The sequence below is a fragment of the Triplophysa rosa genome, linkage group LG10, assembly GCF_024868665.1.
Source record: "Triplophysa rosa linkage group LG10, Trosa_1v2, whole genome shotgun sequence".
NCBI classification, from domain to species: Eukaryota; Metazoa; Chordata; class Actinopteri; order Cypriniformes; family Nemacheilidae; genus Triplophysa; species Triplophysa rosa.
The window spans coordinates 19,670,436-19,693,263 of record NC_079899.1 but is presented as its reverse complement, the minus strand read 5'-3'; the positions used below and the strand labels follow the sequence as shown (position 1 = coordinate 19,693,263).

General features: G+C 37.1%; 4 protein-coding genes across 6 annotated transcripts; 2 read left to right on the top strand and 2 right to left on the bottom strand.

The window, feature by feature from the left end:
* Positions 1–5,677: 5,677 nt before the first annotated feature.
* ecd (ecdysoneless homolog (Drosophila)) lies at positions 5,678–10,929 on the bottom strand. Its single transcript, XM_057343922.1, has 13 exons — positions 10,797–10,929; positions 10,457–10,675; positions 9,971–10,176; positions 9,471–9,649; positions 9,149–9,341; positions 8,934–9,062; positions 8,709–8,834; positions 8,513–8,598; positions 8,296–8,402; positions 7,739–7,949; positions 7,536–7,603; positions 7,082–7,296; positions 5,678–6,994 (listed from the first exon to the last, which is right to left on the bottom strand). The coding sequence occupies exons 2-13, from the start codon at positions 10,659–10,661 to the stop codon at positions 6,785–6,787; spliced, it is 1,935 nt and encodes a 644-aa protein (XP_057199905.1). The 5' UTR covers positions 10,662–10,675; positions 10,797–10,929; the 3' UTR covers positions 5,678–6,784.
* A 426-nt stretch (positions 10,930–11,355) lies between these two features.
* gnrh3 (gonadotropin-releasing hormone 3) lies at positions 11,356–13,066 on the top strand. Its single transcript, XM_057344190.1, has 4 exons — positions 11,356–11,534; positions 12,099–12,243; positions 12,379–12,453; positions 12,562–13,066. The coding sequence occupies exons 2-4, from the start codon at positions 12,106–12,108 to the stop codon at positions 12,631–12,633; spliced, it is 285 nt and encodes a 94-aa protein (XP_057200173.1). The 5' UTR covers positions 11,356–11,534; positions 12,099–12,105; the 3' UTR covers positions 12,634–13,066.
* Positions 13,067–15,519: 2,453 nt separating this feature from the next.
* On the top strand, positions 15,520–17,200 carry mgmt (O-6-methylguanine-DNA methyltransferase). The gene is made up of 5 exons (XM_057344298.1): positions 15,520–15,593; positions 15,874–15,998; positions 16,091–16,248; positions 16,317–16,456; positions 16,549–17,200. Exons 2-5 carry the CDS (start codon positions 15,877–15,879, stop codon positions 16,705–16,707), a joined length of 579 nt encoding a protein of 192 aa, XP_057200281.1. The 5' UTR covers positions 15,520–15,593; positions 15,874–15,876; the 3' UTR covers positions 16,708–17,200.
* A 490-nt stretch (positions 17,201–17,690) lies between these two features.
* On the bottom strand, positions 17,691–22,015 carry ebf3b (EBF transcription factor 3b). 3 transcript variants are annotated; one of them, XM_057343842.1, is made up of 16 exons: positions 21,927–22,015; positions 21,373–21,529; positions 21,192–21,255; positions 20,931–20,986; positions 20,750–20,823; positions 20,603–20,671; positions 20,432–20,513; positions 20,127–20,244; positions 19,860–19,993; positions 19,559–19,685; positions 19,189–19,277; positions 18,931–18,996; positions 18,716–18,860; positions 18,409–18,645; positions 18,137–18,207; positions 17,691–18,027 (listed from the first exon to the last, which is right to left on the bottom strand). In XM_057343842.1, exons 1-16 carry the CDS (start codon positions 22,010–22,012, stop codon positions 18,013–18,015), a joined length of 1,590 nt encoding a protein of 529 aa, XP_057199825.1. In that variant the 5' UTR covers positions 22,013–22,015; the 3' UTR covers positions 17,691–18,012. The 3 variants fall into 3 exon arrangements, with proteins under 3 accessions (XP_057199825.1, XP_057199824.1, XP_057199826.1); XM_057343841.1 differs by lacking the exon at positions 17,691–18,027 and having other exon boundaries at positions 18,053–18,207; XM_057343843.1 differs by lacking the exons at positions 17,691–18,027; positions 18,931–18,996 and having other exon boundaries at positions 18,053–18,207.
* Positions 22,016–22,828: the final 813 nt, after the last annotated feature.

The following is a 22,828-nucleotide window of genomic DNA, read 5'->3' as shown; positions in this document are numbered from 1 at the left end:
GTGATTCTGTATGCTCTGGCAGATGATCTACACAGCTTTGTATGCAGGATCTTCATTCCTCAGTATCACTACCCTTATGCAGTGCCACTTGCATTCATACAGGTAGTTTGCTACTTCATCAGATACATGTTTATCAATACACTAGTTTTACAATTGCCTATTATCGGTAAAGGTCAGAAGATTTTCATGTTGTTTTACACATACATTTGGGGTCAGGAATGGCATAAATTAAAAATGCAAAAAGTTTGACCATTTTTAAAAAGAAATTGAATTGTCATCATTAACACAATCTCACGGGAATTCGTAACTTACAAGTGGCTAATTGTACAACCTTATTAGTAGTACATTTTCGTACAATTTGCTTTTACACCAGTGATGTTAGGATTAGGGGTGGGGTTAGGGGAGAGGCTTCAGTATTGCTTTTTTTCTAATAATTTGTGTATGATTCACATCGTATGAATTCAGATGAATTAGCCATGTAAAATAGCTATGAATTCCCGTAAGATCAGGTTGTCATTCCAAGCCATGTAATGGAGACAAACATGGATATCATGTTTTTAATTTATCTGTGAAATACAAATTTTCTCTAAACAAATGTGAATAAGAACAGTCAATGTTATTGGACTAATCAATGGTATTGACCTCAAATGAATGAAAGAATGCAAAAGCCACTATACGTTTACAAATATACAGCGTGATATGAAACCTGAATTCCATAGATTAATTATTAAACCCAGGGTAAACTATGCACAGTGTGAATGATGAAACATGATAACCCAGGTTAAGAATGTCCCTGGGTTAACAAAGCTTTGCATTAATGTGGAATTTGGATAGATTCCAGGGTGTATATCACACCATCAGTGTTAAGTACTTATCTGTGTTTATTTGAAACATGTAAAACAGCAAGACTGGGCATCTCTCAGCTAAACCATCAGGTGAGTCCCATGTGATCAATCAATACAACACCATTCTACTTTCTGTATTGGATACCCTGGCACCTCTTCGAACCCGCACTGTTACCTTTACAAAATCTTCCCCCTGGTTCACTCCTGGTCTCCGTTTATTGAAACAAGAATGCCGTCGCTTGGAACGTCTCTCTAATAAAACTGGACTTACTATTCATCAACAAATGTACTCTGACCATGTTACCACCTATATAAACGCTCTGAACTCTGCTAAATCTGAATATTACACACATGTAATTAATAATCATGAGTTCAATACCAGAGCACTTTTGTCTACTGTCCAAGGACTCACTAAGCCATCAGAAACCACCTTCCACTTCACTACTGAATCCCAATGTCAAGATTTTCTGGACTTTTTGCATAACAAAATTGACAAAATTCATAAGCATTTGACTACATCTTTTTCAACACACATTGATTGTAGTTGGAATAATAACTTGCATACATCATCACTTACCACAATCTCTGATTTCACTTTACCATCAAGCCAACAAATCAGTAACATAATCATCTCAGCTAGCTCATCTACTTGTTCCCTTGATACACTCCCAAAATTTCTTGTTAAATCTTGTCTCTCTACACTCTCTCCTATCCTCACTGCTATAGTTCACTTATCATTGTCCACAGGCATTGTTCCATTATCACTCAAAACTGCTTCAGTTACACCTATAATTAAGAAACATGGTATAAATTACAAAGACTTCAATAATTACCGTCCCATTTCTAATCTACCTTTAACTGCCAAAATTCTTGAACATACCATTACAACACAGCTTAAGGAACATCTTCAAAATAACAATCTGTTTGAGCCATTCCAATCCGGTTTTCGTTCTAAACATAGCACTGAAACAGCCTTAGTTAAAATCACCAATGATCTCCTCCGTGCAGCTGATTCTGGCCTTCTCTCCATACTTATCCTCCTTGACCTTAGTGCCGCCTTTGATACCATCTCGCATCCAGTTTTACTCGAGCGTTTGGCTGGCACTGGGGTCACTGGTATTGCTCTAAAATGGTTTAACTCATATCTCACCGACAGGAAACAGTTTGTACAAATGAAAAACATAAAGTCATTTTTATCCCCATTACATCATGGAGTTCCCCAAGGCTCAGTGTTAGGTCCCCTTTTGTTCATCATTTACATCCTCCCCCTCGGTAATATTTTTTGGCACTTTGGTATTTATTTTCACTGCTACGCTGACGACACTCAACTGTACATTTCCACAAAACCCAGTATTTCATCATGCCCCGCTGCACTTACTGACTGTCTACAGGCCATTACATCTTGGATGACAAATAACAAACTTAAACTTAATGGTAATAAAAGTGAAGTTCTTCTCATTGGTTCCAAATCTACACTCTCCAAATCCCCATCGATCAGTATAAGCATTGAAGGCTGTTTGGTTCCCATCTCCTCTCAGGTTAAAAGTTTAGGTGTAATACTGGACTCTACTCTTTCTTTTACTTCACATATTAACAATACAGTCCGCATAGCTTTTTTCCATTTACGTAACATTTCTAGACTCCGCCCATCACTCACCCAGCACTCAACCCAAGTTCTTGTTCATGCCCTTGTTACCTCACGCCTCGATTACTGTAATGCCCTTCTTTCCGGTTTACCCCAAAAGCTTCTCCAACGACTCCAAAATGTTCATAACTCTGCTGCAAGAATTATTACCCGCACTAAATCAATAGAACATATTACACCGATCCTCATTCAACTTCACTGGCTCCCAATATCCCAAAGAATTCAATATAAACTCCTTCTCCTATCCTTTAAGGCACTTCGTAACCTTGCTCCCACATATTTGTCTGATTTACTCCACCCTTACACTACCTCCTGTGTCCTCCGTTCCTCCTCTTCTGGTTTCCTGTTCATTCCTTCTGTTAAAATGGTCACAATGGGGGCCAGGGCCTTTAGTCACGCTGCCCCTAAACTTTGGAACTCACTACCCATCCATATCCGTCAGCTGAACTCAAAACCTACCTCTTTAAATCTGCTTATTCATTGTAATCCTTTGTGTTTTTATTTTTTATTTTATGTATTGGTGTTTTATTTGCTTGTGTTTCTGTTGTAAGGTGTCCTTGGGTGTCCTGAAAGGCGCCATTAAATAAAATTTATTATTATTATTATCATTGGATTGGTGCTATAAACTGCATTTTGTCAGTATTTGCATAATGACTGGCCATGTGATGTGGATGCATCAATATATACATAGGTCCCTGGGATTACTCTGTATATGAGTTGATGGAGAATACATTTCATACATTGACCAAAGGAAAGTAAAACAAAACACATTTTTTGTATAAACTATGCCTGTAATGTTGTCAGTATTTAAGTTCACCATTCTTAGTTGCTGTTTTGCAGTTTACTTCTGGATTGAAAGGGATAGTTCACCCTAAAATCAAAATTCTTTCATTTACTCGCTCTCATGTCATTCCAAAACTGCTAAACACAAAAGAACATATTTTGAAAAACACTGGTAACCAAACAACATTGGACTCCCCTTTCAATGCATGAACACAAAACCACCAAGACATTTTTCAAAATATCTTTTGTGTTTCACAGACAAATTACTTTTTGTTGTATCAGTCTCTGAATTAATGTAAGGTCATAACCACTGTGTGCATTATGACCGTCTAAGAATCAAATAGTCTAAAATATACAGCATATAAGTTGTCAATAGCATGTCACAATGCAGAACACATATCAGCTATCCATGTGCTGTTGTTATCAGTTTTCTTTTGAAAGTGGGCTTGGTCTTTTCTAAGCACACAACATTTTATAACTTTAAGGTTTTCTCCAGGTTTTATGACACTGTATGGCAGGTGATCATTTTAATGTGTTTTTAGGTGTATTGAACTTTCATTTATGCATTCATACTGTACATACTTTTCTAGGTATTTCTAAATATCCTGGCACTGCTAGCCTTGCACGGTGTGGGTCTGGTCCACCTAAAGCCGTTCTCTCTGAGGCTGGCCGAGCGTTTGTTTGTACCTGCTGTCTGTGGGAGTGTTCAGTGTGTTTTGGCCCTATGGGCTGAAGCCAATGCCCACTCTGGTCTGTACCCGCTGATCGCCCGGTTCCTCCCACTGGCCAGTGTGAGTCTGAGTCACCTGTTTGCACTCAGTTTGCCTGGTTCCATCCACATTTGCTGCCTTCTGACAGCTGTCACGGTCGCCTCCGTCAGCGTCACAGGTATGATAGCTTCTAAAGGAAGAACAGAGGATGTAAAACGTCTTTTTGAAGGAAGATGTGTTTGGTTGCATAAAAGGATAGTTCTCGCAAAATGAAAATGTCATCACTTGTGACATCATTTATTTGATGTTCCAGTCCTGTATGGTTAGATTTTTCTGTGGAATATTTCTGGATATCCTTGATACTCAAAATTAACAGTCACTGAGGCTGTCAAGCTCCAAAATGACAATAATTTCTGATATTACACTCTTGTGAGCAGTTAACAAGACCTGCAAGTCAAGAATCGGAACAGTTTCTACAAAACAGTTTTTTCAAAACATCAGATTTGTCAAATTAATGAAGAATGTATTGAAAAGATTACAATATTTCACAAATGACTATTTTGCCCAATATTGTTTCACAAAAATGTTGTTCTTATTTAAGACTAAATTATCATATATTTTTTTCAGATAACCTATAAGATAATACACCAGCTATATCGAGTACTAAATAATTGAAATGCTGTTTAAAGCTTGACAGACCTTGTCCTCCTAAATTTACTTTAAATGAGTTGCCAAGTATTCCTCGAAAATCCCCTTTTGTGTTCCATGGAAAAAGTGTTTGATATGACATTAAGATGAGGGATTTGATTATTAGCTGAACTATTTCATTCATTTCTGTCTGTATGCTTTTCATTTTTTCAGCATGTCAAGGCCTGCATACGATGGAGCCGCTAGAATATGTCTACTCTCCTCTCAGCCTTGTCCTCCACAGTCTGTCTCTTGTCTGGCTAGCTAAAGTTGTCCAATCAGAGCGAGGCCATGTTTCGACCTTTGACCTTTACTACACTCTAACAGTGACACGTTGCCTTTTACTAGGGTTCCTGTGTGTTGTGCATCCCGATGGCCCGAAGGCACTGAGTCACGGCAGCTGGCACAGTCTCCTGTTTTTTGGATATATGCTTGGAATGTTGCTGTTGGGTGCCGCACAGCTTTTCTTTGTGGATGTTACCGCTCTGTATTTTTCTGCTGTGCCGGCAGCTGTGCTGCATGCAACCAGAGGGCTGGTTCTACCCCTGTTTAAGCTGCTATAGGACAGACTGACCAATCAGAGTTTGAGTTTGCTCCATTCTGAGGGGCACACAATGAGAACTGACTTAAGTGGCCAAACATAACCAATAAAAGGACTGCTGTATCATTGATGACAACAACAGTATGAAGACTGAGCGCAGAAGATTATAGCAACATTAATGTGTGACTTTGTTGGCTGAAATCGTATAAAAAGTGTAGATTTGGCCAGTTATCCAAAATATTAATAGAGTAATACAAAAAAGTCTAAATATTTATGTATTATGGCGGTATGTTGTAAAAATCATGAAATGACAGGATGGTTAGTTTACAGGATAATTTACCTATGAGAATTACAAAGTAACTGCTAACATCTGAATCCATTATTCTAATTGGGGGGTATACTTTGTCGTCTTGTGTAATGTATGCACTCAATGCAAGAAATGATCCTCAAATTGTTTAAATGGTCTTCAAAATAGGTTCCTTTATTGTTTTAGAATGGCATGCTCTTGACAGTTTTTTGAGATCTACCTTAGCATACAAGTTTATCAACAATATTTAATAACTCAACAAAGGACCATGGTAAATCAATGATTGCAGTTAAACATTTAACATTGCTCTAACATTTAAGAATATTAGAGCAATAATATATATGATGATAACATTTATAAAAAGAGAAAACTTATGACTCATTTACTGAATTAGCTCTTAACATACAAAGGCCTACAAATTACAGTATTATTTTGGAGAAAATGAAGCATATTGAAGAGGTTTTCGAAATACTAAGTAGCATTCTCAACTGTTTTCAGTGTCTTTATTTGTTGTCATGTTAAATAATGTAACTACTTTTCCATTAGATTTTGTTTTTATATTTACAAAATGCTTTCATCCAATAAAGTTCATTTAAACTGTACATTTTATCAGTACATGCATTGCTTTGGGAGTTGAACCCCTGAACTTGCTAGCATCATGCCATCAGTTGAGCTCAATTTTGCTCATTGTAGTCCATAATAAATAAAACTCAACAGCTTATATTAAATTCTTTTAAAAGAGGTTGGAAAAGTTTATCACCACCAGAACTGCGGTGGAGCTTTGCAATCTCATGTCACTGATCTGTCCACCTAGTTAATGTTACACAAGTTAGCAATGTGTTGAGATTATCAGTCATTTTAGTGCAGGTAAGCACAGTAAAACATTCCTTTTTCCTTTCTGTTTGAGCTATAACTGACATTTTGTAACTGATGTGACTTACTGAGACCAACTCAACAGGGAAATCCCAGAAATATAAATCTTTATTTACGAAGGTAGAAAAATACACATTTACAGTGGGAACAGTGTTTTCTAAAGAACTGCCGAGACATGATACTGAAAACAATTCCCACACGTAAATCAAATTCCATGAAAGACCAATGTTAATCAATTATTGAATTCACATTCACTACCATAAAAGTACTAAAAACTGTCATAAAGTCCTTTTATAGCTGAGAAATATTTGAGATTTAGGCGAAGTGACACTAAAAGTCTGGGATACGTTTCAATGGGTTTAAATGAATTTGTTTGATTGCTTTTGACTTCATTTATGACTTATCTGCATCAGGGGGGATGTGAATGCCTAAACTTTGCAGCAGGTTAGAGGCAGGCCCAGCTAGACCAGCCTGGGAAGCCAATGACTCAAGCAAATTTGTAACCAGATTGAGGTCCACATCGAGTGGCTGGATCTCTTCCTCAGCAAGTTCAGAGTCTGCCGTGACCGATGTGCTTTTAGTCGTATCCGATTTATTACCAACCTGCAAGAGAAAACCATGAGGATGAACAAAATAAAACCTTTAGTGCACTAAAGTACATCAAAAGAGGAATATCTTATGGATGCTCACTTTATTAGTCTGAGTGAAACTTTTGCCAATATTTGTGCTTTGCAGCTCTTGGTCCATTTCATCCATGTACTTTCTTAAACTCTCCAATGTCTCTGCGCCTGTCTGCTCAACGGATTCATCATTCTGTACTTTTTCATCCTTATTTTCATTATCTTCCTCATCGCCATCATCGTCATCCTCAAAGTCATCAGAATCTAACTCATCATCCTTATTTCCTGCAAAACAGGAAGAGCGAATTATTAGCCCACAAATAACGGTGCAATATAGATTTATGGATAAATGAAAGAAATTTACAATTATGTAAATTATGTAAGTACTTTTTGGTGTTGATTTCCACCAAAAACAACTATGTTGTGATGTACACTATTAGGTATGATATACGTTTACCAAATGTAAAAATGCAAATATACCAAATGTAAGGCTTTAGTGACTCATATGGCACATCTCTACTCACCAAGCAGTCTATCGAGAGCACTAGTTACTGCCTCTGGATCAAAATTGAAGGGGTCAGACAAGCAAGATCTGCAACACATAGAAAGATAAATTCTCATGGTGGTCACAATCCAAACGTTTATTAAAAATGTTCTTTTAGGTCAAATAAAAAATGACCTTCCATTAAAAGATTTTAGATCCCTAATCTATTTGATAATGACAAACCTTGGAATTTCAGCTCCTTCATGAGAGGACATGGCATTGATGAAGCTCTTCATGCCTTGTGTTACGGCTACCAGACTGTAGCCAGTTTCCTCCTCTTGCTCCTCATTCTCTGCTCCTACAGTCTTGCGAGTGCTGTCACTCACCCCACGGCCCCCTCTCTCCTCAAGCAGCCTCTCCAGCTCCTGAGGGGAGATGTCTAACCATGCATCACCTACAGGGGGTGTCAGAGGACAACAATTCTGATTCCTGCTGATAACTGTGGCGTGTAATGTAGTTGGTTTTAAACAAAGTATAACATTTTTTCTGATTAACGCAGTTTATTTAGCTTCTACAATTATGTGGGTAAAAAGCATCCTTCTCTATTGGTTGCCATGCAAAATGATCCGATGGGGGTCAATTCCGGATAAACAACTACAATTTAGATAACATTTTCAAGGTATTACAGAGCTCTTTGGACTCATTTTCAATTCACTGAATAGGTTCATTTCAAGAAAACAAATGCAGTTAAGATTAGATTAGATGTGTACACTTTTAGTTAAAAATAAAGTGATACATACTGTCCTCTGGTGGTAGATGTGCTTCTTGTTGTTTTAAGTCTTCCGAACTATAGGAGGCATCCTTCAAGATTTTGAACACCTCATCACCAGGAATATAAATATCAGGCCTTAAGAAAGTAAAATAGAGATGGATAAATATAGATAACATTTCCGCAATGATTATGTAAGAAAAGTAGTTTTTGATAAGTTATGGTTAACTAAAAATAAAGTATGTTACCGGTGTGTGCTAGTTATTGACTGTTTGAAGAAATTCTCTGCTGACATCATAAGGTCTTTGTATCGAGCAGATCCTTCTAGTTCAGCCTGGATGCACAAAACCCATGAACAAGATTATAAAACCACAGACAATATGATGAAAACATTTACTTTCAAGCAAAGCAATCCTTGCATCTTTTTAGGAACTCTCTGTGTACCTTAAAGTATCCATTGTTTTTGAGGCTATCAAGAAAGCCTCTCCAAAGCGGGTTGCTGCTCACAGATGGTTCCTGCGCCGATGAGGACTGTCCACTTTTAGAGCAAAGGATTTCAAACCCATGGGCCTTGGGTATAAACAAAGAGCATAATATATTAACATCACAGGCAAGATCAATGGAGTTTTGGTAGAACCAAACACAGAACCAGACACCTAATACACGCACCAGTTTCATGCCCAGCTCGTGAGCCCTGTATTGGGGATGAGTACGGGGAGGAAGGGCAAAGCCACTCCTCCGATCTGGAATAAAACTCTGCTGATTAAGCTGAGCATATAAGCAGCGAGTAAACTTCACCTAAAAAGAAAAACAAGAAACTCAAAAACTCGGAAACAGAATACAGCTGCTTTTCTTAACAAAGAAGCAAAATTTAGAATTCTCACCGATGTCATAACTCTGGTGTCAGGCGGAAAGGTGCGAAAGGTTCGGCAGGCCTGAAGGTCAAGTGGGTCCCGCAGATAGAAAGCAGATACCGCAGGTGCTAAGAGGTCAGGGCTTCTAGACAACACTACAGCAATGCCTGCAGGTATGTAACAGTGTGCATGATGGAAATTCTGCTGGATTTTATCTGGGTACCTGTACACACACATTGACAGTACAAATATAGGTTATGCCAGTGACAACAAAACTCTTTAATATACGTAAAACAAACCATTTACTTAGTTATATGAAACAGTTGAGAACTGCTACTGATGTTAGTCTTACCCATCAAGCCTTCTGGCCAGAGCTGAGCATATGGGTTTCCTAGCCAGACAGTGCTCTGTGTGTAAATGGAGCATCTCTAGTGCCTGACCCACAGTGGGCACTGAGTCTTTGGGCCAGCCGATCTCCCCAGGATGAAGGCGGTTGGGTAATATGTGCAGTTCTCCCTGGTATAGGAACACCTGGCACAGAGAAAAATTATAAGCCTGTGGGAAGACACTATACATGCATCTTCTTCTAGCCAAACACTGAAATCCCAAAATGTATTTGTGTAGTATCTTTAAGCGCTACAATAAAAATAGCACTGTTATATTATAGGTAGCAGATGATACTGTGGTACTTTGATGAATACCATGGTGCAGAATGATTCAAATATTATTGTATTTAAGCATTCACATAATATTCCAATCCATCAACAATATTAGTAGATCCAAAACATGTCCAAAAAAAGATAACATCCCAGTACTTTTTCATTAGTTTCTGTTTATATTTTGAAGACTTACCCTGTTTTCACTGCTGTCCGGGTCCAGCCACTTTGGCAGATGTTCAGCTGCTTCAATCAGCAGAAACTGCCCATCATTGTCATTGACAACTGCAGCTACTTCTTTAAAGGTGCGTGTGATGCATTTGAGCAGGTAAACGATGAACCATTCATCTTCCACATTATCACCAAACACAGTGACACCCCCCAGATGTGCTGGCTCACCCCCTATAGAGAGAAAAGGATAAGAAAGATGCTGTGTCTAGCAAGCAAATAGTGAACACACATACTTACAACATTCTCTAACTTGTGTACATGAAAGTGTCCAGTACTTACAATTAAACATTTGTAAGACCATATAACTAAGAAATACCATCATTTTAAAATAGATAAAGTAGTCTAAAATAAACCATAACGTTTACCATAACGGCACGAGCTAATATGTTTTTAACACAGCTAGCACCAAAACAAAACTTTATATAGATTCTGCTGAATCCCAAATACTAACCTTCCTCGGGATGGTATGTTAGATTAAAGGGCTGATGTTGCCAGATATACTGCACAAGAAGAGGGGCGATCTCGGCCAGGATGTTCTCCAGAAGTTGCTGCAAGGATTTCTCATTAGCTTCTGCGTCTGATGGGTCAGGCTGAACCAGAAACAGTTTATACCGGACCGCATCCTCTTGAATGGCTGGTCTTCTCAAAGCATCCATGTTCGTGATGATGCCTTGTGAAATAAAATGAAGCACGTCACTGGATTTTGTTAAAAACTTGCCGACCAAGCGCGACACTTTTTATGTTTTTAACACTATTTAAAATATATCCGCGTGTATACAATTTATAGTTACCTGTAAGCGTTTAATGATCGTTATGGGATAATCACATGAATAAACTCCATATGAATGTGCTCATGCGGCCAGAGTGACATATTTTCATCAGGTATTCTTGAGCTTAAACTCGCGGGACTTCTTTCTTACACGCTCCGGAAGTAACATTGTTCAAAATAAAAGTAATCAAATATAGAACTCTGAGAGTATATTTAAATGTATTTATATAGAATGATACAGAATTTAATTCGTATATAATTAAAATATATATTATTTAAAATACATTAGTTAAAACAAGATACCGGATTATTATAAAAGAAAGAAAGAAAGAAAGAAAGAAAGAAAGAAAGAAAGAAAGAAAGAAAGAAAGAAAGAAAGAAAGAAAGAAAGAAAGAAAGAAAGAAAGAAAGAAAAGGCTATCAGTCCAAAGTAAATGGCTGATTGGCAGTCTTTGTACTAGATTACTCATCTCATCTGTCCCGTGTTTTTTGGCCATCTGGGGTCTGTTTTGACCATTAAAACAACATAAAATGTATCTCAGACATTAAACCAGTCCATTAGCAAGGTCCCCATGGTCACTCTTTATTGTTTCAAAAGAGACAAACTAACCCCAGGTGTGCATTAAGACATACATTAGAGAGAAGCATGCACCTGCCCTGGGGTCTCAAGCCTCCTAATGACGAAATGGTACTACTAATTTTCAGAGGATTATATAAAGGAGACCAAGAACAACATACTTCATCTTCACAAAGACAACAGGTAAGACAAGACATTTTGAACTATCACATTTCTACACAAATATCTGTACAATATTTAGACTCATAATGTAAATGTGTATTATTCCATATTCATTCTGTCTTTTTGGCTAAATGACATCATAGCTGTCTATAGCCATTCTTCAAAAAACATTGAATGACGTTCTATCTTTGCACACATTTCCTTCCACTGTCTACAGCCTTCAGCTCCTAAAATGTAATACAAACCTATTTTTTTCCATTGGATATGAACATTGGTTAGATCAATATTTCTGTACATGTTTTCAAGGGTTTCGCTTGTGCATAAATTGTTGATGATTTTGAATTGTTAAATGATGTTCAATGTCATCATGTAGTCTAAATATGTTTATTGGTTTTGCACTATTTGTAATACATTGAGTGATACGTGCTGAACTTGGTTGCTTTCTTCCACTATAGAACTGGAAGATAATATGTTATTTTGTCTAACAACTAGAAAAAAATGTAAATGTCAAGTCAAACAAAATCATAATCATAATTTAAACTATGTCCTCATGAGAGTACAATGTAACACATGTCTTTATTTCAGTTCCAATATGGAGTGGAAAGGAAGGCAACTGGTCCAGTTGTTAATGCTCATGTTTGTGCTAGAAGTTACTCTTTGCCAACACTGGTCATACGGTTGGCTTCCTGGTGGAAAGAGAAGTGTCGGTGAAGTAGAAGCAACATTTCGTGTGAGATTATTTGCTTTGCTCTTTTCATTAAATAGCACATAAAAGTGTTTGTGAGCAAGCAATAGATACACAATAAAAATGTTGAGATGTGTACTTAGAGTAAAAAATCTCTATATATATAATCTTTATAATTAGATGATGGATGGTGGTGACTCAGTGCTGTCTATTCCTGCTGACTCTCCAATGGAGCCACTTCCACCAATACACATAGTAAGAACACAACTGTTTTTAATTCTTTTTGGAAAAACATCAGAAAATGAATTTCACAGTGTGAAATTGTTTTTATTGATCAGTGATGTCCTTCGATTATAATTTCAGGTGAATGAGGTGGATGCCGAAGGTTTGCCTCTGAAGATGCAAAGATTTCCCAACAGACGAGGAAGAATATAAAAATAAAAGATGCATCTTTAAATCAGTTAAAATAAAATTGGTTTTATCATTTGGAAAGAAAATGTCATGTTAAAATGTAAAAAACATTCCTGTTAAAATATCCTTAATCTCTGAATGTAATTAATATAACACTGCGGGGTACATAATTGTTTAAAGTGTACTAATGATACAAATATATTAATTATAGGTATTTAAAGAACAAAAGATTTGTACACTGATAAAATAATCAAAAGCCCATTTCAATAAAAACATGAATACACGTTTCCACAATTTCTCATCCACATGGTGGCACTCTTGTACCAGGATATATATAAACCAAAACACTTTCTCCCTTTTTGCAATTATATTTCTATTTTTTGTGTATTAGGCTGTAATTAGTTAAATCGTTAAATTATAGCCGTTTAAACATGTCTGCTGTGATCAATAAACATACCATCAGTGTTTACATATTCTTTCAGTTTTCTCATTGGAAGTATACATTCATTTTAACTGAATGAGGAAAGGATAACAGATTAAAATATGACTTACAAGATTTACATTTAATAATACATTAAAAATACAGTTTAACAGTAGGATTTTTTCAAATTTGCTATGCTTTGCTGTTTAAAGGGATACCTCCCCCAAAAATGAAAATTCTGTCATCATTTACTCACCTTCGAGTTGTTCCAAATCTGTATAAATGTCTTTGTTCTGATGAACACAGAGAAAGATATTTGGAAGAATGCCTATAACCAGACATATTTTGCCCCCCATTGACTACCACGGGAAAAAATACAATGGTAGTCAAAAGTGCCCCAGAACTGTTTGCTGTCCTACATTCTTAAAAATTTCTTCGTTTGTGTTCAACAGAACAAAACAAAATGATAAAGTAATTTTTCCCACTATGGAAGTCAATGGGGGGCAAGATCTCTTGGTTTTAAGCATTCTTCCAAATATCTTTCTCTGTGTTCATCAGAACAAAGAAATGTATACAGATTTGGAACAACTCGAAGGTGAGTAAATGATGACAGAATTTTCATTTTTGGGTGAAGTATCCCTTTAAGCCTGTGATATGAAAATACATATTTTCAGTTGAAGTATGGCTCCAAGAAAGTGTGTCAAGCAGGTGATCAAATAGCTAAGCTGGCTAACACAACTACTGAACGTCTACCTTTTCAGGTGCTTCTACATTTAGATTTTTATAGAGGCATTTGGCTTGACACCTCTGATAGTGATGACTTTGCTTAATAGCTAATTAAAGTGCACAAATGAGGGAGGATGAAGGGTGCTGGTTTAACATCAGGGCCATGCAAACAGAGTCAGAGGTGAGATCTGGGACCACATGGTGTGAACTGCACGACCGTGTAACACATTAATCATATTAAAGTGCTTAGACGTTATCACCTCTGAGCATGAACTGCAATGCAGCACCTGCGCAGCATGTGCACTGCATTTGACAGATATAGGGAAATGTGATTTTGCCATATTATGAAATCTGCCGTATAGTTTGTAAATCTGAACCAGTTCTTTAAGAAAACTTTAATTTCACCTAACACATTACATGCTTTGAAGATTAAAACACCAGGGTGAGGCTTATGTTGTGGAGGGATCACATTGTAAGTCACCATCATTCTGTCAATCAAGAGAGAATCTTTAAACTGTAATCTTAGTTTATTCTCATTCTGACCCATAATCCAGTTTGATCTCGTCTTTGATCTCTGACAAACGATTTAGAGTGATTTACAGTTGACTAATTACAAGTATACTCCCCTTGGTGCATATCCCTTGTTCAAGTGTAGTGTTAAATTACCTTACCAAGTTTTAACATTTTAAGTGTATTTGACAGTATGTTGTCTTTTCCACAGCAGATTAGTTTTGTGACATCACTTCCTAATGTATAAATACATAGGCCTACATCTGTTAATATATTAACAGATAACACGTTCTCAGGTAATACATCCGCTTCTGTATCCCACGGAATGGTTAGAAATTACATGAAGATGACAGCATGTGTCATTTACTGAACATGATCCCATAGATTTATTCTGGTAGGCACAAATTGCTTTTTTGTAAGGTGGCATAAGGTCGTATGTGAAGGTTTAAAGAAGCTGTTCAGAGATCAGCACTGCCTGAGGCGGTGGAAGCAGAGCATGTCACAGACGATCAAACACAATAGGACTGACTAGAGATCGCCCCAGGGACACAACTCTTTCATCCTCCCATTAGAGAGATTATGAGTGTATGTCTGAGCTTGTATGTGTCTGAGATTGTTGAAACATCCTTGCCTGACCCCCAGTGGTTCATAAATGCAGTCGATACTTCAAGTCCCATTAAACTCACAAACAATTTTGAGAATTGTTGATGTGTTAACTGGGAGGGAGCTCTATTCTTTATACCTCAGTTCTTAAATACACGTTTCTTCAAGCATGAACTTGAACTATGGGGAGGAAGCAACCATATATGCTGAATATGGAGTTTGTCTCTCATAAATCCTGCTTCCCCTCCCTGAGTATGATGTCGATTAAACGCCACTGTAGTCGCAAATCCATTTATTTATTTTTAACGCTTAGATAATCCAAGAAACATATTCAGTGCCTTCAGTTTAAATTAGTCACAAAAAAATCTATTTTTGGTGTTTCCAATCTTTTACAGTGCACATTTACTAAGGCATTTTGGTGACAGAAAAATATACACAGGTAAGATGTAACAGAACAGCAAACGTTGTCTATGCCATTTTAAAATGAAATAAATATAATAGTAATTAAATGCAACGATTGAATGGTGTAACTTCAACGTCCACAGGTCATCAAGACTGACCAAACGCGATATTATCCAATCACAGCACCGAGCGCAGTTACGCTGTGCTCTGATTCGTCGTTAGTCTTGGCGCAGTTCAGCCTCATTTGAAAGCAGGAAGTGGACTTCTGAACACACGCTCGGTCACTTTTCTGTTGAAATTGAAGTATTTCCAACCGTGTTGGGTAATACCTTTATTCTTTTACCGATTGTTAATCTAATAAGAATACAACAAATAAAACAAGAATACAAACGTAGCACACAAAATAGCGGTTTGAGGTTTATTTGTCAGATGCTTTTACTCAGTCACTTACAGTGCGTTCAAACTAACGTTACACATATTACTGTAGGCCTATATGTGTTACCTGAGAATCGAACCCCTGAGCTTTGCGTTGCAACTACATGATGTTGTAACATCATGTAGCATGGACGCGTTTTTGACAACTTGCGTGTGTGTGAGAGCAGGTTATGATGTCTGGCGCGTGTTTGCTGCGTGATGTGTCTCTCTGCTCACCAGTAGGGGAGATTATGCTGACCGGCTGTGAGATGGGAGTACACACCATTGACATCCAAGTGGAAAAAAGATCAAGGTAAATTCTAGAATCCAGCCATTTAGATGACTTGTAATAGATTTGATGTGTCAGTCTAGTCTTTTGTGATCATGTGTTGTGTTTTTCCCCAGTCGCTATTGGCTTGCTCAACACATGGTCTCTAATGGGCAGTCCGAAATAAGCTCTGAATTACAGCGCTGTGTTGACTGGCTTCAGTGTTACTTCATCCACCCAGAGTCTGTCAGTTCTCTTCCTCCACCTGCCTTTCACCATCCACTTCTGCAGAATGGTTAGTCACACAATTTTGGAGAAACAAATGCAGTTTAAATAGACTTTAATGCTATTCTCACTTTTCAGATTCCTTTACTGCAAAAGTGCTGTGGACACTGTTTAAGAAGGTGGGGCTTGGTAAAACTGTCACATATAAGCAGCTTGCTGAGATGGCGGGAAATCCAAAAGCTGTACGCGCAGTGGGCGGAGCCATGAGAAGAAACCCGGTGGGCTTCTTGCAGTGATGGCATACTGATCTTTATTCGACTGTGGTGTTATTTTCCACATCTGTCTGATATCTTCCCTGTCAATCTTTCAGATTCCTCTGATAGTTCCATGTCATCGGGTGCTGTGTAGTTCAGGAGAGAGTGGGCGATACATGGGAGGGAAAGGAGATCATATTAAAGTGTGGCTGCTCACTCATGAGAAGAAAGCTTTAGAGGAGGTCAATCCAGAAAAGACTGAAGAATCCACCTAATGACTTTCTCTTGCTTCACTGCTTGTTCAAAGAGAAAAGTGAATATGTTGTTCTTTTAAGAGAAAAGAGTTTGAGTTTGAAAGAGTTAAGAGTTTGGAAAAAACCTGGAAAGCTGATGCGTTCCACTTGAGAATATGGACTCCTATAGTCCCTTTATAGTTTGTAATACTCCATTTATGTTAATTTTTGAGAGCATGCAGTTTCATTAGTTGCTAAGCTGGACAGTACAGAGTACAGGATTTCTGTTTATGTTGTTGAATCTGTTATTGTTACATAAACATTGTATAAATGTTATTGATTAATCAGTACAGTTGGTGCTTGTGGATAATCAAGCTGTTTTATTTAATCCCAAGGATTGTGGAAAAAGTATTGAAATTGTAATTCTTTATTAAGTTGAATATTTTGACATCCTCATCGTTTTTTCCCTGATGCATATTGATATTTTTATACAAAGATTTTTTGTAGAAGATATTTATCTTTTTGCAAACCTTTTTTTCCATGGATAAATAAAAAGTGTTGAAAGAAAATAAACAATATGTATTTTTTAATGATATCAGTGCAAAAAATTACAAATACCCGTACAAAAACCCATGTCCTCCATTTCTATTATTACTCAACTATTATTATCAGTAGTATGTATCCACATTTTGTTTCATATTAAAAATCGATGCAATCAATTTAAATGAAGTTACTTACCAACATACAGTATGTACAGTTATACAGTATCTTATACTGTGAAAGTTTATTTGTTTAAAGTGGTAAAATGATAATTCTGCCATGACTTACCCTCAAATCGTTCAACGAGCCTAGAACATCCGTTCATCTTCGCAATGGAAAGTAATATATGCAGAATGTCAGTTATGTTGCTGTCTATGGGTGGGAGTCAGAACGCTCGCTGACCTCATCAAAACTATTTCCATTTGCATTGCAAAGACGAACAGATGTCCTAGGCTTGTCGAATGACTTCAGGGTGAGTAATTCATTTTTCGTTCCCTTTTAAGAACCTCCTGAATATACAGAGTTGAATGAAAAAATAGGGTTGCCGAGGTCTCACCTATACCACATATTTTATTTATCATATTGTTACATCAGAGCACAGAGAGTACAACAGTTCAGTACAGTAGTTCTTCCTGTTTTACAAACACCAGGGGTCACAGCAGATCACTACAAGGTACACACATCTTTGCTGACAGTAAAAAACTATCTTGATGCTGAATTCAATTTCTTTTTATCATTGTGTGCATTGAGATCATCATCAGGTTCAGAATAGAGATTGACCATGTCTGGGAAGTTTGAAGCTTGTTGCTAGTCCATGCATGGCTGTTAAAGACACAAGAGAGAGAATTTTAATCTATCATGTTATGTGTGTAACTTTCTGAAAGTGTGTGTATGTGTTTAAAGTGTGTTTGTGTTGTAGGCTTGTTCTCACTCTACAAATGGGAGGTGGACCTTGTGAGGACTGTTGCTTCAGAACAGGAGCAAATGCACTTTTTTGTTTCACTATAGAAACATCAGAAAGAGGAGTGTGAGAAATGTGTGTGCTATTTAAAAGGTACCAATCATACTTGTATTGCATTGTCTTTTGTAGGGATGCAACTCAGTCATAATTCAGTTGTATTATAATTAATTGTATTATTTTAGTAGGATTCATGCTCATTTTTAAATCAGATCAATGTGCTTTTACACCCCAGTTATTCTTACCAACGTAGTGTTGTGTGTCTGCAGTGGGACTGTTGAAGACCCCCTGTGTGGCAGCCGGCGGGAAGTTTGGCACAGAGCTGGTGCGTGTTTGCGTGTGCCCAGACATGGACGAGTGAGTGAGTCTTGGCATAGAGGAGCGTGCGTCTGCTTGCACATTCATGCCCGCGTTGGCAATACTGAAGTCACACTGTCGAGTTGTGCTGCTTGAAAAGCCATTGTTTAAACTCTGACTGAAACCTATTGAAAGAAAGAGATTATTAAAAAAAACGTACCATATTCAGTTGTCCTATGCATACACACGGCATACCTCGTTCTACTTCCTGTGAAAAGTCTGTGTTCATAGTTAATTGTCTGTCAAAGGAGTTGACTCCCATAATGCTGTGCAGGTTTGGGTTCCGTGGCACTCTGTGGAGGGCACCTGGTATGTCAGACGCACGCTTCAGGATGATTTCCTATAGCCAGATGCACATACATTATGAGGGGGTCAGTATTACGACTCAAAAAATGTAAATGTTGTACTACCTGGTTGTTGTGAGGCGTTCCATAAAATGTCTCTATGAGGTCAGCTGCTCTCTTTAGTAAGAATTCCTGGTGGTCAAATTCACATTCAGCTCAGGACAAACACTATATCAAGTTCTAAATGAAGGCTCAGGGGAAACTTGTTTATCTAATTCTGTCTGTCTTTTAACTCAAGATTATATTTGCTTACTGGCATCCCACCACCACAGTTATTACTTCCAGGATTTACCGAGCATCACTTCTTGTTTTTTTTTCTCTTACTTTTGGAAATTTTTCTACGTCGCCCAGTTGACGAGGCATGACCCTTTGCAGTCGCTGAAACCCATAGTCGATTGTTGGCTCATGTAAAGCTTAAAAAAGTAATAAAACAAAAGAGATTGTCTTGTAGAAGCTTCCAAGAATTTCGTATTCTTTAAAGAAAAAATGACAATATTAATATTGTTACTGTAAATATACAAGCTCATCTACACCATGGTGTTTTTCAAAGCACCCCCTGACATAACCAAATATTAAATGAAATAGATTTTTCTATTTTAGAATATTTTATCTCCGAGAATGTCAGACTTTACATTGTACAGATATGACCACAAAATTTTGGCATGCACACACACATATTAAACATAACTCTCACCAGTGTAAATAAAGCGCCCTGGAGCTCCCCTGCAGAAATGTTTCGATTTGTAGGACAGCGTAACTTCGACCACACCAGGAACGTGGTGAGGTGGAGTCTGCACACGAATTGCATGCGGTGTGATCACCTGTAACAAACATTTTCATTCCCCATAAAACAAAAATTGGAAACAATCTTCTCATGGGGTCATTTTATTGGAAGATTTCACTAAGTAAAATGAATATGGAGATCATGAAAACTAAGCGCAAAGGGTTCTTATACATCTTTAGATCAGAAGCGTATTTGAGACTGGGCTATACACCTCACTCCAAATCAGCATCGATCCAAAAACCACCTCCAGACCATTGAAGAACTGTTCTCCAATAATAATAACTGAAGCTCCACCTGCCGTCCAACCCTCACTGGGACTGATCGCCTTAATGCAAGGGATCTCAGCTACATCCATGAACACACACACACAAATATCAGTGCATGAATACACACTTCAAATTACACATGCACCCATAAAGACACTGTTATTTTATATGAATTACTATAAAGTTACAGGGCATGTTTGTAATTACTGTACCTTCAGCAAATTCCAGTCGTCTTTCTCTTCTGCCATGTTTCGAATTGTTGTGGACAAACATGTTATCAGAAATGCCTAGAACATGGCCCTTAACAGAGGCTGTGGTGGAGACTATCACCTGCAGTGCACAGGTTTTACTGTTAGGGTTCACTTAGAAGTCTACTGCAATGACAGTAAACATCAATTTTTTATATACGTTTTTGGAAAAATATATTAAGTGTGCACCTAGGAAAATGTGCAAGAGATCACATAGTTTATTTAACATTTGACTTCCTAAATTCCTAAAGAAATTTGTGTGGACACACCTGAAAACGACGTGTGTCTCGTGAGTTCCCTGCATTCTTCAGACAATTTTGATTACATTTGAGAAAGAATTTTAGGAAGAACCTGAGTTAAAAAAAAGAAAAATATTTTAAAATGACATTTAGAACATTTGCCACTACCTGTATGTGTATGATCATGAGTGTGTGTCCTACCTGTCAATAATGATGGGGTCTGATGGGGTCTCTTTCCTGTTTCCACAACTTTTCTTATCACAACATCGGCTATAAAATAAAATTATTTTAATATGTGTGTATATACAATTGTGTATATCAGTGTGTGTTATAGTGTCATTAAATTACCTGCACATTGTCTCATGTGTGAGAAGAACACGACACATTTCAGGATTTTTATCTTGACCTTCAAACACAATTGCCTATAGAGAGAGACAAAGTAACATTAATTAAATTAGTAACAACATTGGTAATATTAATGAAACAGATTTGTTTTGCATAAATAAGAAAAGTGCATAGAATTATTTACCTCTTTTGTCATAGAGTCGATTAAACGGATGTACAGATCTTGCTCTGTCCTGACACCTAAAAGAGATTAAACAAAATGAAATGGGAAAAATGCATCATTGGTACAGAATATCTGCAATTATTATACATTATTATAGAATACTTTTTTATGAGAATTGTAGATTTTGAAAGTAGGCTTGACTTAAAGCAATTCATACCAAGTAAATAAATACACAAATACTTAACAATAACCTGTCAATATCACAATTAGATTTGCACTTACCATTGTTGTACAGTAACTGGAGTTTGTAATGAACTCCATTGTTAGTCTCCTCATTTTCTGGCTCCTATTTGAAATATTATATTGATGATTAAATAAATGTAACTCATCACTGCAGGATTTATTTCCTTTTGGGTTTGGTTATGAGTTTAATATTTTTCTTAGTAGTATTAATTAAACTGACCTTCTCCTTTTCAACAAAGCCCACAAATGCAGTGCGTTCAATTTCCACAGATTGACCCTGACTATCATATAAGGCCAACACAAAGTGAAAGAAGTTTGACTTGCGCAGATTGGCAGGTGGCTGTTTCTCGAAGTGTACCCGGGCGAGACCCACACCTCTGTGGGAGACAGAGACAGGCTGACTGCTGGAGACTCATGTCAATCTGTTTTTCCAGTGATACTATGATGTCATTCTACACATAAAAATGCTTTTTTTTTTAAACTTGCATATAGGAAAATATGCATAGCCTACTTACGTACAAAATTCTAAACAAAATTGATAAATATCTTATGAGAAAAAAAACCTCAACCTCAAAATTCATACTCAGACTTTTGGACCCCACTGCATATTGATGAAAAAATAGCTACCATAATTTATCTTAAAATTGATCTTAAAAGGACTGTGCTTACATAAACTATCTTTTTTCATCCTAAAAATACACATTGATTACATTAATTTACATAATTAAACACAAGTATTAGGATATTAGTCAAATATGGGATGCACCTGCTTACCTGTGAGTACGAGATTTCGCATGTACGGACTCATCTTGCACCCAGGGGCGAACTGACCCCAGACCAGCCAGCGGCTCCTCCTTCATGATTCACGCTTTCTCCCAGCTCTGAGTCCACAGGGAAAGGCGAACAAACGTCTTTTCCCTCAGGTATGCCAAACCTCTTAAGAACATGGGCTGGATGTAATGATGTGTTGCATATAGGCGGGGTTGAGACATACAGGGACATAAAGCTGTCAGACAGATGCTTTAAGAGCAAAACTTTGATTGCGCGTCAAGGATCGGATTTGTTTCCACTTCATTAAGCAATACGACCAATACAAAACAACTCTTTTAAAAACATAATAACAATAATCTTTATCATTACTATCTAATGCGGAATTTATTTTATAAATTGTAATCTTTTCCATTTAAATTGTACATTTTTATAATGTAATGTGCATTTTTGTATTTTCAAGTCATTTAAAATTAATTATTAGGCCTACATTAAAAGAAAATAAGGAAATCAATCTATGTAGTACCACCTTATAATGGATGTCACAATAATAAAAATGGAAAAATGAACATGTGGAGGTTAATGTCGTTTAAAGCTGCTGATCAGTGAACAATTTTGAATAATGTGAAACGCATTTATGTGACTTGTAATTCACGTATTAGAAAGGCATTAATAAGGCATTGTTTCTTAGGGCAAATCATCAATATCTCTAATGTCATATTTCTTCATTCTTCAATAACTCACAAACATAGCTAGACGTTTAACAGCAGTTTTTTTTAACAACCAGCATGCACGTTGCCCTATAAGTGTTAATGCTGTGGTATTTAAAAAAATATTTTAATTTTGTGATGTTAATGTAGTTCAAACGAACGGAAACTTTTGAGGTGTACCGTGTAATTACAAAAAGC